This window comes from Amblyomma maculatum, chromosome 8, assembly GCF_055883805.1.
Source record: "Amblyomma maculatum isolate TAMU_Amacu chromosome 8, ASM5588380v1, whole genome shotgun sequence".
Lineage (NCBI taxonomy): Eukaryota > Metazoa > Arthropoda > Arachnida > Ixodida > Ixodidae > Amblyomma > Amblyomma maculatum.
Window position 1 is genome coordinate 62,318,577 of NC_139351.1, and position 17,492 is coordinate 62,336,068.

Sequence of the window (17,492 nt, forward strand, 5' to 3'; positions counted from 1 at the left end):
TCATGAACCGAACCGTAAGGGAAGGGAGGGGTGAAAGTAGAAAGAGAGAAAGAGGAGCCGTAGTGGAGGGCTACAGAGTAATTTCGACCACCCGGGGAAGCATGAGCCATCAAAGGCTTTCGCTTTAAAAGAAGAGGAAGACGCGAACAGCAACAGCCATTGTCCACCACCTAAGCGGTGGCGGGTGCCATGACGGCCTACAACAGATAAAAATTTGGTGGCTGGCTAGCCCCCGCCGCAAGCGGCATTGACCTACCAGTCCAACCATATAGGGCCAGGAGCAGCCACCCTTCACCACCTACAGGGTGGGAGTGAAAAAGAGGTGCCGTTAGTGGAGGGCTTCGGTCCACCGCGCAATAGAGGATTTTGCCTATAGTCAACTAGAATATATTTCGCCTCATCGCACTTAATTTAGTGGTCCAAATAAGTGCTCCCTACAATTTTTAATTACTGAAAACTTGAGGTGCTGCTACCCAGACGGCCACTGACGTCCGACGGACAACCGAACTCGGCCGCAACTCGGCGGCCGATTTCGGACGTCCGCCGGAATTCCGGCGTACGTACGAAAGCGGATGGTCGAATCCGTTCGCCCAGCGGACAGCCGCCGTACGTCCGCCACTGGATTTGCTTTTATACAGCTATGATATAGTTTGTAGTCGTCGTGCTCGTCTGAACTGCGTATAAATCAGTAATGCCGTCAAGTCTGCATTATATGATGCCAGAGCGAATCGATGCGATAGAAAGCGTTTCCATTAAGCATTTTTTTTTATTTTCCGCATGTTTCATCATTGAATTCTTCCATCAAAAAATTTTGATTAAAAGTTAAATGACCATTAAATATTTTTCTATCATGATGCTTCGGTGAAATTTTAATCAGTGGCTGAATAGACGCAGCAAGCAGCAAGCTCAAAAAGAACGAAACCGAACCTATCCTCAAAAAAATCTGAAATGAGCCAATCCAATCCACCTGACAAGTTGAAGTTTAGTCATGGAGGATGGCTTCACGTTTCCGTGTTCTGCATTTTCTGCGCAGTTACAAATACCTACGGCTGTAATGCACTGCTAGCATTGTTTTTGCTGTGGCTTGGTGCGGCTGGCACACTTTGTTCACCCGCCGATTCCAAAGTAAGTATTTCACCGAAATTTTGTTTCTTTAGTGGAACTTTTCGATGCACCGATAGTGGTGAGCTTTTGGGTAAGGAAACAGCTCTGTACAGCAGCCGAACAGTCGAGTGTTTTAGGCGAGACTGAAGTATTCTAGTTCACTATATCCGCGCCGACTAACTAAAGGGCAGCCTCAAGTCTGAGGGCCATCTTTCTCGGCATTACTGGACGCTGCGCCAGTAAGCCGCGCAACTTCTCTGTCTCTGATAAAGGAGTGCCTGCCCGAGCTTTAAAGGAGTTAATTTGTTAACCATGCGCAACGTGCTGAGTTGTAAAAACTATACGAGAAAACTTTAGCACTCCTCGAGCCTATCGTGCGACATGCCTACACTTGTGAAAACGTCGCGAGTTTTTTTTTTTTTTAATAGACAGCCGCTGATCTTTCTCTCTCGAGCTTTACGGCAACTATAGTTTCTAGAAGGAACGGCTGTAGCTACTAAATAACTAAAGGTTTAGTACTCTCCTTCAGCTTTGACAAACCAGGACAGCACCTTGCGCATGTTGGTTATGCATGTGGGACCGAACCGCGCAGAACAACCGGACAAGGAGATGAGAGAAAAAAAAAAGCCAGCACTTGTCTTTCTTGACCCGTTGTTCTGCGCTGTTCTGGCACGAATTTGACATACCGCCGCCGCGATACAGTTGGGCTGTAAGCTCTGGTGCCTGCAACGCCTTCTTTTATGCAAAACAGGCATACTGGGAGGCCATGCAAGCCGCGGGCTCAAAAAAAAAAAAAAAAAAAAAAAAAAAAAGAAAACGAGTTGTGCAAAAGTGCGATGAAAACAAAATTGTTGTTGCTTTGTCCTTACAGATATTCAAAGGCTCCTCAGAACTTCACTGCATTATTGACAGCGAGATAATGCCAAAGCTACACTAGAGCCATGCAGCACCTTATAATGCATGATACCGAGCTTATGTCTCGCACTGAAAGCTCTTACCATGTTCTTAGATTATCATATTAAAGTAGCTTTAAACCCATGCTTGTTAATACAGTGATAGCCATAAATTGAATCTAGGGCATCATGCTCACATACAAGGCTTCTGATAACCGCTGGTCACATGATGTGGGCTATAGCAGAAACCTGTACCTGGTCATCTTACAAGCATTTGTGCAATTGATGCTTTTAATGTGTTGTAAAAGTTTTTCTGTTCGGTTTCTCTATGGAAATGCTTTCCTTATTGAAGGCTAACAATTGGCTTCGTACAGCAAAAACCTGTACCTAGTCATCCTAAAAACAGCACCGCAGTTGGTGCTTTTAGTGTGTTGTAAAAGTATTGGTGTTCTGCTTCTGTATGGCAATGCTTTTCTCATTGAAGACTAGCATGAGGCTTCCAAAAATTTTTCAGATGGCATTTGCTGTAGCCGATTTCGTAGGCCAACAGGAAGCAGCACTTTGAACATGGAAAACTGTCATCCACGGGGGAAAAACAGCAACATCCCTTTGCATTCTCATTTCTTTGGTATGGCTAAAAGTGAGTATTGTATTATTATCTATATTATTAATATTGAATCATGATTGTCAGTGTTGAAGTTGTTTGAGCGTGATGATTTTAAACACACAGGACATCCCTTCGACATTAAGGTTTTAGCTTGTTTACATGTAGGATGTAGAACTGGTTTCAACAAACTTTATGCAGCAAATTCTTTTTACATTGTCCACCATGTTACTTTTTGTCATTGTCCATTGAAGTAAATAACCAGTATTCTACGTTTACACAGTCGTCCACTCTTAGCTTGAATGGGAATGTGTGGCATGCAGTTTGCAAAATAGCAATGCATCCGTCACAGCCATGCATCAAGGCTAAGTGGCTGGTGCATAGAGGGACCAGCCGCTCCAGCTTCAACGTCATCTGCCTCTTTGCTCCGGTGTGCAGACGTACATTGAGGCAAAGTGGTTTATGTGTAGAGAAACCAGGAGCTTCTTTGTCACATCTGGCTGTTTGTTACGGTGTGCAGATGCGCATCGAGGCAAAATGTCTGATGTGTAGAGGGACCAGGAGCTGCTGCTTAACGTCCTTCGCCTCTTTACTACAGTGCACAGCTGTGCATTGATGCTAAGTGGCTTGTGCATGGAGGGCCCAGGAGCTGCAGCTTCCCGTCTGCCTCTTCGCTCAGGTACGCAGGTGCGTATTGAGGCAAAATGGCTTATGCATAGAGGGACCAGGAGCTGCTGTGTGACGTAGTCTGTATATTTGCTATGGTGCGTATCGAAGTACAGTGGGGGGGCTCATGTGTAAAGGTACCATGAGCTGCTGCGTCATGTCGTCTGCCTCTTTAATATGGTGCGCAGGCATGCATCAAGGCAAAGTGGCTTATGCATAGAAGGACCAGGAGCTGTTGCTTCACATCTGCTATGATGCGCAGCTGCGTATTGTGGGTGGTGGTGGAAAACATTGCCATCAGATAAAAAATACAGGAGGTTACTCACTAGCTGACCCTGAGGGGGCCTGTCCTGACAAAAACAAGGGGTCCCTAGTTTGGGACCCTAGTGGTGGTAGAGGGACTAGAGGCTGGTACTTCACGCTGTCTGCCTCTTCGCTACGGTGTGCAGCTGCGATGGATGCAGTGGCATCTCAAAAAGTGCATGCCACGCACTCACATGTTCAGCCTGAGTGAACGACTGTGTACCTGCTATAGCTTTGTTATTCATAGAATAAACCTAGGCCAAGTTGGATAAATTATAGCTCACCTCATATGTGGTCAGCAAAGAAAAGCCACTCCAGAAAATCTGATGCATTTACTGTCATAGGATTCTTATTCATATACATGCTACTGACAAGTCAGATTCTTCACCCTCAGAAATGCCAGAAAAATAACCAAGGGTGCGTCTGCAATAGTCTAGCTTGCTCTTTCTCTGCAGACTTGAGTCAGATGTGTGTTCCATTGCTGTGGGTCGGACAGGTGTGAATCTTTGATTTTAAGCTTGCAACAAGTATGTTATTGTAGGTTAAGGGCAAAACTGTACTAATAATCGCAGCCCCCTGTGGCCTTTATCCCCTTTTAATAGTGTTGCTAGACACTGAATTATTAGTTTACTCTGCACTGTTTCTGTCTAGTTAATGTGCGGAGATGTACATATATTTATATGACTTGGAGTTGTCGACTTTGCACTTAGAAACATTGTAGCATTATCTGATGTGTTGCTTTCATTTCTTTAATGATTTCTGTAAGGGATCGGTGGGTATGCTAGGCACCATTATTAGTCTGCTCTTTTTGGGTTACCTGTTCAATGCCCAGCTGCGGCCGTCTCCCACTTGCCCTCAGACAGGAGGCGGAGAGACGCGCACAGAGAGGCAGCTACAGCAGCTACAGTGCTTAACGGAAACATAGGCAGAGAGGGAAAGAAGTCCCCTCTTCCGAGGACTTTGCTGTCGCACTCGAAGACGCGGGGACAGGCAGTTTGTTCTCGTTGCTGTGTCATGTAGGGGGCTCATTTTTATTTAAGGAGCTTTACGAACAGTATACAACTAAGGGGTCCTTAGTACTAAGAGTACCAAGGGGTCCTTAGTACGCTGACTGGACCCATCACCCGGAGGCAGCACAGCTTTGAAACGAGCGCCTCTTTTGGAAGAACTGCTTATCGTTCAAAGAAAAAACACTGTCAGGTTGAAGGGTGTAAGGCCCTCTTCCTTGTTGGGGAGCCCATAAAAGTGACAATTATTCAGTGCAGGCGCGCTGAGTGGGGTCTCGTTGAGGATTCCAACCCTGGATGTCAACAATGGTGGGAGATGGCGGCGTTGAAAAAGGGCAAGTGTGTAACAGTGACGGTATGATGCGGAGCGGGAGGATGTGGGTTGGCTCTTCTGATTGGCTCTTCTGGTTGGCGTCACACGAGCAGCGGCAGCTCGTGTGACGCACCTCGCCTAACGCTCCTCTGTGATTTTCCAGTTCGTGTTGCTGCCGCTTTCCTGGCCTCTGCATCTGTGTGCCCTTGGACGTGCGCTGTTCTGGAGGCTGCTACTTCGGGACTGCCGTTTTGAAGTTGGCGCCCTTCTTCACGCAACAAGAAGCTTCTCCACCATTCGTGGCATTCCTGGGCGACAGCGGCGACACATCGTTGCCTTATCGGCTTCGTCTACTGTGGGCGTTTTTTTGGTCGCATTTGGCAGCAGCGGCAGCTCGTGTGACGCACCTCGCCTAACGCTCCTCTGTGATTTTCCAGTTCGTGTTGCTGCCGCTTTCCTGGCCTCTGCATCTGTGTGCCCTTGGACGTGCGCTGTTCTGGAGGCTGCTACTTCGGGACTGCCGTTTTGAAGTTGGCGCCCTTCTTCACGCAACAAGAAGCTTCTCCACCATTCGTGGCATTCCTGGGCGACAGCGGCGACACATCGTTGCCTTATCGGCTTCGTCTACTGTGGGCGTTTTTTTTGCTCGCATTTGGCAGCAGCGGCAGCTCGTGTGACGCACCTCGCCTAACGCTCCTCTGTGATTTTCCAGTTCGTGTTGCTGCCGCTTTCCTGGCCTCTGCATCTGTGTGCCCTTGGACGTGCGCTGTTCTGGAGGCTGCTACTTCGGGACTGCCGTTTTGAAGTTGGCGCCCTTCTTCACGCAACAAGAAGCTTCTCCACCATTCGTGGCATTCCTGGGCGACAGCGGCGACACATCGTTGCCTTATCGGCTTCGTCTACTGTGGGCGTTTTTTTTGCTCGCATTTGGCAGCAGCGGCAGCTCGTGTGACGCACCTCGCCTAACGCTCCTCTGTGATTTTCCAGGTTGGTCACTTTTCTTATACCTTCAGTCCAAACCTGCCGCTGCTGCGAAAAAAACAAAAATTCTTGTTGATACATTTCTGCTTTTACCGGTCTAGTTTTTGACATGTCCCGTTGTTGCGCGTGTAGAGGAGTGCTGTCTGAAGAGCACTCACAACTGACATGCTGCACGTGTGACTTTCCCTTCCACTCGGGCGCTTGCTCTGGTGTGACTGATGAAGCCCTCAAGGGGAAACGAGAATCGTTTAGGAAAACATGGAAGTGTGGGTCTTGCAGACCGAATGCAAGTAATGGCGCTATCACAGGGAAAGCCGACCAGGCAGAAGTTAATATACCTACAATTCTGTTAGACATAAACAGAAAGCCTAGCTCTCTCCTTTGCCTCCCTGAAAAAGTGGACGGAATCGAAAAGGCAATTGACTTGCTTTCGGGTGAGTTCGACAAGTTCAAAGAACGACTCGATGCCCAAGAAAAGGAAACCAAAGAGCTCAAAGTTCGAGTTGCAGTGCTGGAAAGCAACTGTGCTGGGTCTGATTTGACAGAGATCAAGTCTAGTGTCAATGACCTGGAATGGCGTAGTCGGCGTTTAAACCTGGAATTTCATGGTGTTATTGAGAGCGAACAGGAAGACCTACTGGCTAAAATTAATGAAGTGGGGGCCGAGGTTTCTCTTGAACCACTACTGCAACAGGATGTCATGACCATGCATAGACTGCCCGCGAAAAAGGACAGAACTCCCATCATTCTTGTGCGATTTTCTCGTCAGGAGCTAAGGGACAAATGGTTCGCCAAAAGGAGCGCCTTCCGTGATGTAGACAGCTCTGTCTTTGTCAAAGAGAACATGACCAAGTATTCGCGAGACCTCCTTGCAATCGTGAAAGAGCAGGCGAAACGATTTGGCTTCAAATTTGCTTGGCATGTCAACGGCAAAATATTGGTCAGGAGGAAGGAAGGGGACTCCGCCTTTGCCATTCGGTCAGAAAGTGACCTTGCTCTGCTAGCCCAATAACTCACCGTAAACTGAAAACTAAATATGGAGTATCACGAATTACTACTTCCCCATAAAGTAAACGGTTGCCTCGACCTAAATAATTTCTCTGCCTTACATATTAATGTCCGGTCTCTGCGTAACAAGTTTGATGACTTTTCATATTTTGTTGACAGTCTGCAGCACAATTTTGATGCAATTCTGCTAACTGAAACATGGGCCGTATGCGATGCTGACTTGGTGAAACTGCCCGGCTATGATCCTTGTTTCCTGAATCGCCCTTCTCGTGGAGGGGGTGTTGCCATTTACGTAAAGAACAGTGGCCTTCATAGCGAAGTTTTACCCGAGTTCTCTATAATGACTCCTGACTGTGAAATGCTCGTGCTGAAGACTGCGGACAAAATGGTTTCTGTCGTTTACAGGCCGCCGTCAGGTGACCCAGATAAGTTCTTAACACATCTCGACAAATTTCTCGATTTTGCCGCTGAAGTCCAATACTCTACTATTATTGGTGGTGACCTCAACATTAATACACTTGCACCTTCTACTATAAATCGCCAATTGAATCACACAATTGCTTCCAATGGTTTTAGAAATCTTATCACTACACCCACAAGGATAACAACGACGTCAATCAGTACAATTGACCTTTTTGTAGTAGACATTGTCTCCCCCGTCATTTCTGCCGGTACTATTGCTTGTGACCTTAGTGACCACTGTGCCATTTTCGTATCCATGCCACATAGCTGCTCACCAAGTTACGCACAACCAAATAGTTTTGCTTATCAATGTATAACTGATGTGACACTTGCCCGATTTCGCGAATCTGTACGCGTTGCAGATTGGAACTGTGTTTTTGCCTGTTCTTCCAGTGATGAATCTTATGAGCTCTTTTTAAGTACTTTGAAAGACATTTACAATAAGTGTTTTCCCTGGAAAACAAAGAAATCAAACACAAAACTCCGTAAACCTTGGGTGACTCCAACACACGTCAAAATGATGAATCATAAGTCTAGGCTCTTCAAACGCTTTATGTCCACTCGGAACCCTGATCACCTTACAGCTTTCAAAAAACACCGCAACAAGTTAACCAACGAACTGCGAAGATCTAAATATGCCTATCAATCGCGTATCCTCACTAGCAGGGAGGGTCCGAAAGCATTTTGGAAACTTTTAAATGAATCGTTTCTTAACAAGAATAAAAATACGCACTTAGGTCAGCTTGTGATCGATGGCTTGCCCTATTCCCGCTCTTTGCTGGCAGAAAAATTCAATGACTTTTTCACAAGCTTTAGACCGAGTGGTTCCGCGGTCGAAGCACTTCGGTATCTCCAAAATACAGGTTTAGAGACATTTGCTTTTCATTTAACGACCAGCGAGGAAGTTTTTAGCGTTATAATGAACCTAAAACCTACAAGTTGCACCGATTTCGATGGCTTCCAAATTAAACCAGTTAAATTTGTTTCGGATCTCTTAGCACCATGCTTAAGCTACATCTTTAACTTGTCGCTCACATCAGGAATTTTTCCTGCACGAATGAAATATGCAAACGTAACTGTTATTTTCAAAGGAGGCGATAGAAACAAGATGACAAACTATAGGCCAATTTCTATTCTCCCTGTTTTTTCAAAGGCTCTTGAAAAAGTAATGCTCAAGAGAATCGATGGGTTCTTTTCTAAACATGCCTTAATAAATGCCAGTCAGTTTGGATTTCGAAAGGGCAAGTCCACGGAATCTGCTTTACTCTTACAAAAGGAAATTATTTTAAATAATATCGAAGCTAAAAGTTTGACCCTTGGTATTTTCATCGACTTTACCAAAGCTTTCGACCTTCTTAATCATGAAATACTACTCTCTAAACTTGAAAGCTATGGTGTCCGTGGTCTTTCCCTCCAACTCTTTCGTTCTTATTTAAACATGCGCCAGCAGGTCGTTTCGGTCGATAATCATAAGTCTAGCTGCCTTCTCATTGAATGTGGTGTCCCGCAAGGTAGCCTCCTTGGACCGTTCCTCTTTAATGTATATGCTAACGACCTTCCGAGCATAGCTTATCATACAAGTTGTATTCAGTACGCTGACGACACAAGTTTTTTTCTTAGAGGATCTTCTGCCGATGAACTAATCAATAGTGCAAATCTGGTTCTTTGTGCTCTCCACAAATGGTCCACAGCTAATGGTTTGGTAGTTAACTCTAACAAGACCAAAGCAGTCTTTTTTCGTCCCCTTAGCCAGGATATTACAGTAAACAGTACTCTGCATCTAGAAAATAACATTATTGAAATTGTAGACAAGTTCAAATCACTCGGTATTGTATTCGACTCTCGCATGAGGTGGTCTGACCATATAATGTATATTGAAAGCAAGCTCACTAGATCTGTTGGTTTTCTCTCGAGACTGCGCAACGAATTTTCCTCAAAGCATAAGCTCCTTATTTATCACGCTTTAATTCAATCTCACATAAATTACTGTCACCTCGTTTGGGGTACAACATCCAAAACAAATCTAAACATCATACTCGGTCTCCAAAAGAAGGCAATTAGACTGATCGCTGGTGCATGCTACACCGCCCATACAGAAACATTATTTCCGAAATATAGGATTCATCGTGTGCATGCCATGTTTGAGTATCGTCTACTTCACTGCCTTAAATTGTCACCTCAATGCTTAACTGACTTCTTGAAGAATATATCTGGACTTAAGCCTTACGAGAAACCCTTTCACACCAGAAGTAAACAAATATGGGACGTTCCTCGAACGAGGACGTTATACGGTAACCAGAGCCTTCGTTTTACTTTACCATGCATATTAAATCATTATAGCATACACAACCCAAACATTTTTACCGCGTCAATTAAGGACTTTAAGCTATATTTTATCAATTCCGCACTGTCTCTCTGTACTTTCCGTTCCTTGCCTTAAACATTATTACAAGAATAGTCACTTCATTTTCATTACGTTCTGCCATATTTCGTGCATGCTGTTACACTATTGAGGGTCGTTAATTTACTGTGCTGTTTTTTAACTTGCTGTTTCATTTGTATATATGTGCTCTTTCTGTGCTTCAAAATTTTCATGTTATGTATATCTTCGCCTTAACGTCACACGTCCTGTTGCTCTGCCATTACTGGGCCTCGGGCATCTCTCAAGCTATCGCTGTAGCTTTTCGCCCGAGGCCCATTTCCTGTATATTACTGGAAATAAATTTTTTTTCAATTTTTTTTTTTTTTTCAATGTAGTCCGCAATGGTGCTGACTCGGACGCCAATAATTGCAATAATTGCCCTGTAAAAGGAGCCGCCAAGGATGCAAGCTTTGGGCAATGGTTGCGCACGTGGGACACCGTTTTGATGGGTTCTAATTTTTTTTTTCTTTTTTTTTTCCTAGGGGAGAGAGTTTGGCATGGGACCTAGTGAGCCAATCATTTCGAGGTCCATTCTCTGATTTCTGTTTGTTGTGAAACGAATTTGTTGTCCCTTTTGCATTGCTTGTATTAGGGAGAGGGTGAAGAACTTATGAAAGTGGAAAGACGTCCCAAAATGTTTGTTAGCCAGTCATGTGTGAGTTCGTTGTCATTGGGGATGAGAAATATGGGCGGAGTCCCGAAGTTAATGAAACGGCCCCGCGACCTGGAGAACTCGTTCTGAGCTAGATTTTGATCTCTTTCCTTTTCGGCATAGATCATGGTCATTGTTTCACCTGTTGTAAATACGTACATTCATGTATAAAATTTTCAGTTCATCTTCCTCTCCGTGTGCAAGTTGTTGTGGCCAGATGCAGTAAATTCACTATTTTCATTTCTATATAACGTGCCTTTCTGAAGATGGTGAGCTCTTTTGTCCAATCCTGTAAGAAAGCAGCAAAGCGCTCCCAAATTTTCCACAAAACTGTGTGATATCTTTAATACTAACTTACGGCTTGGTGTCACTCAAAACATGTAGTTGAGGTAGATTTCTCTCCCCCCCCCTCTTTTTGTTCGTTCAAATGAGGGCCAGCGGACACTAACTCTTGCTTTTGTAATGCCCTAGGCCCCGCCTTAAGGCAGTACTCCAATGTCAATACCATTTTTATAGCTATGGCTGTCGAACAGCACTAATGTCTTTTATACACTTCTTTTACTAATCTCTTACCCAAGTGGTGGCTTATACTGCGGGGGCGAAAGTCTCTGGACAGTATGTCTAGATTTTGGACTAGAATCGCGATGTAAACGAATTGTGACCTTATTTCTCTTGCACACATGAAAGAACTAACGTTCAACTTTCACATCGACAAGTATGGTCCGAGTTTCCTGGTCGATGTGAAAGTTATGTGCTTTGATTGCAGTTTGTGTAGTCCACACACTTGTCCCCGATATTACATTGGGGCAAATTAGGCGCCTTTACAGGGGCAGTTTCTTTGGCGCCCACTACCTTCCCCATAAAAAAGCTACAGTGTTTCTTGTGAGCAGCTGGCTGCATTTATAAATACCATTATTTTTTTTGTAATTTGTTGTGCGTAGTTGAGAAATCCATGACATACATGCACAGCTGGTTGCCAGAATTATGCAACCATATTTCAGTAACTAACATCCATGCTGCATGCTGCCGGTAATACATCAAGAGCTTGTGGTTGTCAGCTTTTTGTGTTTTGTGTAACTATAAGCCTTGATATTGTAATGTCACATATAGCGCTGTGGGTAAACAAATAACTTTACTTTTACTCTTGTAGAAGCATGAACACTGCGCAATCACTGCGGCGGGCTATGCTTCCACACTGGGCTTTAGCCACATGTCAAATGTGTATCTTTATTCTGCTGCAGCAGCTTGCATGTTATCAGATAAGTTGCTTCGTCGCAGCTGCTCTAAGGAGACGCTTTCTAGACGCTTGTAGCCTAGATGTTGATGTCGATATACCCCCGACACGCCCAGGGAATGTCTTCGGTAGAGGGTACATGGAAACCAGCGAAATGTGCAGTTTACAGAACAAAAAGGTAACAATTTTAAATGATGTTATTATTGATCACTTCTTTTCAGAGCAGGAACAATGACTTTAGAAATCTGCCTGTTAAACCGCCCAAAATGCAGGTTTCTGCCGCCAATGCGTACCTGTGTAATACTGCAATGCTCTGGCTGTGCTTTATGTTCATATACAGCATCCTTTATGCTTAGTTTCTCTGCATGTGCACTCCATGTCTTGGGCATTGCTGAGGGCGCATAGCAGCAAGCATAACATGCCATGTTTGGTCAGAGTGGCATGTTCAAAAAGACGACATAAAAACATTAAAATACTGAATGCCAGGTTCTGGTCAAACTACGTTTGTATCTTTTGTTATTATGCATGGATTTTGCTGCAGTTATATGACCTTTCTATATAGTATGTGACAGTTCTGAATGGAGATGCATGCGTACAGTGCCATCTGCAAAAAGCAATTGAGAGAAACTGGCAGTTGCCCTTGGAGATGTGTAATCAAAGTTCAGCACAGATAACTTGAATTTCATTTTCCTTTCTATTGCAGGAGGAGCCCAGCCTGCTCTTTCCATCTTAGGCCTGAAAGACCAGCAACAGCTGATCGAGAAAATGCACAGGATAGTAACTGCTCCTGGAATCCCGGCCTGCGGAGGCCGCCCACAGAGAACTCGATCCTCGCTAATTCCGAAATATTAGGTTTCAATAAATACCTTTTCCTCCACCACCTCCCCAAGGGAAGAGCTGTCACGGCCAAGGATAATTAAAGAAAATTATTCAAGTAGATTCTTAATACTCCAGTTGGCCTGCATTTTACCATGCCATTCCTTAACATCGATATTTTTTTAGTGTAGACTATTTATGCATGCAGTTTTTGCAATAAAGCCAAAAAAAAATGCTTTACAACCTCGCATGCTGGTATGCCTATGCACTTAGCATGTTTTCAGGAATGGTGCATTTGTGTAAAGCTCAGCTAGCATATGTGCCTCTTTGATGGAAGTTTTAATTGCACACTACTGTTCAGTGCTTTGTGTGTGAAAGTAAAGCAGACAACAGGAAACTTGAACCTGTTGCATATTCTATTGTCTGCTTTACTGTCACGACAAAGGCATTGCGCACTAGTATGTGACTGAAATTTCCATGGCACATGCTTGCTGAGCTTTACACGAATGTTATTTGCAATTTTTTACACCAATAGCGGGCCCTGCAAGCATGTTCCGGGAAACGTCCGAATGTCCGCCTTCGGCTGCCCGTCGGACGTCCGTGGGACGCGATCCGGATCCACGAACGATAGTCCGACGGACGTCCGCTGTACGTATATCGAACATAACCGGACTTCCGTCGGATGTCCGAAGGTCCGAAAACGGACGTCCGTCGGTCGACCGTCGGACGTCTATGGCCGTCTGGGTATGGTTTGCAATAGCTAACAATTAAGGCACGACATAGAATTCAGCATGAGCCAATCATTGCACGCTTAAAATTCTTCGCTAGGATAGGGTGCTAGCTGGGATCTCCCGCTCCTAATGGTGTTAACCTTTGAACTCGAACTACCTGGCCGCATGAAACAAATTCTCGTGACTAACAGTGCAGTTAACGCCAGAACCGAAAGTTGACTTAGAGCAGAAAAATAAGCGGCATGGATGTCAGTAGGACGCACGAAGCTGCTGATAGCCAAAGCGAAAAAAAGCCATAGCAATCTCTACCGCTACTCTATGCCGCTACCAGCGCATGATCAGCGTCAACACGCATGGCTACGGAGCGTTGCTAGTTCACCAAGAGTTCACTGGTTCACTTTAGCAGCGTGTTTGACATCAGCTAAAGTGTAAGTCCGACTTTCATTGCTTATCACGCTTGTCCCTATCTTTCTAAAAAAAGTATCGGAATTATCCAGCACGAGGTCATGACGGCGTCCGCGGCAGGGTGAACTCGCACAAAGTAAAATTAATATGAGGGCGCGCCAAAATGCGTGTATGCGTTAAGTTTGTTTCAGTTAAATCCCGAAACTAACAGCGGAGTAGTTGACCAGAAAACAGACTAAACAGCACAGTCTGCCTTAACTTTATCCTGTTTTCTTTTTTTTTTTCCCTCTCTTTTTCTTTCAACCGATAAGAGACGGAAACGCGGGAGTGAAGGCGAACGTTTTATATCTCTCCCTTGATATCTCTCTGTTCTTTTGATCATTTCTTATTTCGATTGTCTGAGAACAGAAATGGAAAATCGACTACTTTAAAAAATCGCTGTCATTGTAGTATACGTATTTGCGTTCCGTTGTACTGTGTTACGAGTGCTTGTTAGTATGTACCGTACTTGTTGAGTGTTTGGAGATACTTTAAAATTGTGGAGCTGTCACCTCGGATGGAGGATGTTGCTAGAAATAAGCAAGGCTGCTTTGAAGTAAAGACTGAAAAAAAGTTTGTGCTCTTTCTTCACACCATGGTTGTTGAATTCAACGTCACAAAAGACCGCGTGTGAAACATCGCCATTCGCTGCGGTTGATGGGAGGCTGTCGGCGTTTTAAGGCGAAATACTTTAATGGCTCATGACTCGCCAGTGTGTCCGTCCGTGCGTCCGCTAGAAGTGTCCCACTTCACGAGATACCGCGGAATTCCACTTGTCAGTCATCCTGATGTCGTCATCAGAAAAATAAATATCCTGTCTCCACCTTGAATCGAATCTTCATTCCTCATATCATTCCTCGAGCGCTTTAACCGACTGCGTCGAGCCCGGAATAGCGAAACGCACATCATAATTCTTTTTGTCTACTGTGAGGATGATAGTAGCGGGATTTTGCGAGTGACAGATACTGCACCTTTTCTTGCCTGTAAACCAATCATAGAGCGGCAGTGAACTTCCACGCATCCAATGGAACACTGGTTGTGTTCGACAAGGGATGCACAATATACCATGTGCAGCAGCAACACTTAGGCCCGAATTCTAAAATGCTCCTAACCTAAAACCGAGTCCTTCATACTCCCTAAACAAGGCGCGCCCTCGGAGGGCCACCCCGAATTCGAAAGCTCCCTTCACACTTCCTCCCGAAAGGAGTGCCTCGCCTAAGCAAGGGACACCTAAGACCCGTCTGGTATCGAGATTATCACACCTGCATTTATATTGATGCAAGCGAGCTTTATATGAATTATATCATTCATGTCCTCAGCAAACGTTTTTTAGGCCGCACACTCTGCGGAGGAAAACACCCACTCTGGCAACAACTGTTTAAGCGTCGCGGCTCTCGGCTGCCAATGCCACCGTCATCTGTTTACAACGCGACTACGACTGCCCTGTTGCACATGCGTGTTTGCGACAGAAGTGCTGTCATGCCAGCCAAAAGTTATTTTTCTGAAGAGGAGAAAGACCTCCTTGTTGACCTGGTACGCAAGTACAAAAATGCTGTCAAGAACAAGAAGACGGACGCCGGGTCGCTCAATTCGAAGTCAAAAGCGTGGGAGTGCTTGTGCACCGATTACGACAGCATGCCAAATGTGTGGCCATGTGAGGTAAAGCAGCTTAAGAAATTGTGGGACAATTTGAAACAGAAATTGAAAAAAGACAAAGCGAAAAAAACAAGAGAAGTCATGGCGACGGGTAAGTTTTCCGTGTCTTCTTGAAGTGATAGTTGCAAATCGTAAAGTGTGGCATATTACAGGTGGAGGACCACCGCCAGAGCCTTTGGACCCAAGGCTTGCAGAAATAGAAGAATTCCTGCCGCACATCGCGATGAGAGTGCCCAACCCGTTCGATAGCAACGGGCTGCAGCCGCCTGCCAGCCAGGCAGTCAGCAGTCTCATTGAAGACATGATTCACGGAGACAGTCGATGGGACGAAGGTGGTGATGGTAAGCGAGACATTCCATTCTGGTAGTGAAACTGGTGTCCATTGGCGTTTCCTATCGTAATATAGCGCGTCAGACATCGTGCGTCGCTTTCACAATGTGGGAAAATTAAAAAAAAAAATCTTGCGTGGGCCTCGCTGTTCTTACATCAAGGCCAAAATATTTGCTGTCACCTTAACATGTAATTTACTTTTCTGGGAGGGGAATGCATGTAATGAGCAAACTCTGGAGCGATTATGAACAAGTTTGCTCCTGTACCCCTTATGTGCGTGAAATCAAAAGCGTTTACCACTTTTCGAAACTTGCAGATAATCCAAATGCATTACTGCTCTGCTCCTGCAATGCAAGAAGTTTCTTCCCAATTGCATGCAGAACCAGGGCCTATGCGAGGTTAGGCAGCACACAACTTTATTCGGCTTTCTCAGCCCAGTGTTCTAGTTTTCATGGCAACACAGCTAAAGTTCTCGTGTCTGAAATGCTACCTGTAACAATATTTGCTGGACACAGTGTTGTGTTATGAGTTTTTTTGCTTAAGACATCCAAAGAAGGATAGTTTGCTTTTGTTTCCAGAGATTTATTTCCTTGATTTGCTCAAGAACGCATTGAACATATTTACATTTCCTTGCAGAATACACAGACAGCCAGGCCAGTGGCAGTAAGCTCTTGGATGTGCTGTGCAGCTCACCACCGCCAGCCGTCAATCGTGGGCTGGCAGCCGAAGAGGCCACACCAAGAGCATCTTGCAGTGACGACACGGGACCCGAGCCAGTGGTACACCGTCGGCAAGGAGCCCTGGCTGCTGGCACGGAGCAAGCGCTGTCGGCAGAACTTGAGGCACGTCTTCAGGCTATAGAAGACGAGAGAGTGCAAAGGCACTTGGAACATAATTCCAGGATGAAGATGCTGGCAGACGAACATGCGCTAAAGCAGCATCAATACGATGATGAGAGGCATAAAAGAAATGCACTTCATAAGATGAAGATGCGTGTGTTGCGAGAGAAAGAAAAAACACAGAACCTTAAACAGTCAGTACTAGCCAAGCAGTTAGAGGCGCTCAGTGCAGGGAAACACTGACTTGTACGCACAAGGTAGCCCGAGAGTGCCAAAAAAAGATTCATTAAATTTATTGTACTCAGTACTGTGCCACTGTGTTTCAATTATTTATCAGCTGTTCATTTTAGACTTGCTGCAGCATTCTCTGTTCAATGGTGATTTTCACTTACAATTAAAGCATACATTTTACCTCTAATCAGAATCCATTTCACTGTCATCACTGCTCCGCTCAATTGTGAAGCACCGCTGAATGAGATGTGCTCTGAGCTGTGTTCTCAGCAGGGTGTCGGGGGGGACATGGTCCTCCGTCATCCTCTTCAGGATCAGGATCAGGCTTGTCGCTGTTTGGAAGTGGGTCCCTCAGGTAACAGCCAATGTTGTGCAATGCTGCACATGCTGTGATGACAGCAACCGATCACTCTGTTTTTATTTCAAGCTTCTTTGTCAGACACGCAAATCACCGGTTCCAAACTCCGAAAGGTCGCTGTACGGTGTTCTGGGTTTTGATATGGCTCCTGTTGTACTTGCAAGGAGCATAAAAAAATAATTACCTCGCACATATTTCACAACGGTGCTGCAGAGTTGTTTTCCTTGCCTTTTTTGTGCACCTGCTTTCGGGTCCCTGAGCAGTGTCATAAGGAAGGGCAAACATGCGTACCCTTGATCTCCAAGAAGGACACCAGGTACTTCCTTCTTTTCATAGCTCATCAAAACCCGGCTGTTAGAAAAGATCCTGTTATCGTGTGCAGAACCAGGCCAACTTGACACCAAATTATAAAAGTTCGGGCCCTGTGACAGCCTCTAA

The 17,492-nt window shown here is 45.1% G+C and overlaps 2 protein-coding genes across 2 annotated transcripts in view; both read left to right on the top strand.

The window, feature by feature from the left end:
* Positions 1-13,483: 13,483 nt before the first annotated feature.
* LOC146181277 (BTB/POZ domain-containing protein 6-like) overlaps positions 13,484-17,492 on the top strand; it is a 34,045-nt gene continuing 30,036 nt past the window's right edge. The window contains exon 1 of the mRNA XM_084576331.1: positions 13,484-13,624. The gene's annotated coding sequence lies outside the window, so the exon portion shown is untranslated. The remainder of the gene's footprint in view (positions 13,625-17,492) is intronic.
* On the top strand, positions 13,646-16,890 carry LOC146181278 (uncharacterized). Its single transcript, XM_084576332.1, has 3 exons — positions 13,646-15,387; positions 15,449-15,637; positions 16,263-16,890. The coding sequence occupies exons 1-3, from the start codon at positions 14,934-14,936 to the stop codon at positions 16,706-16,708; spliced, it is 1,089 nt and encodes a 362-aa protein (XP_084432458.1). The 5' UTR covers positions 13,646-14,933; the 3' UTR covers positions 16,709-16,890.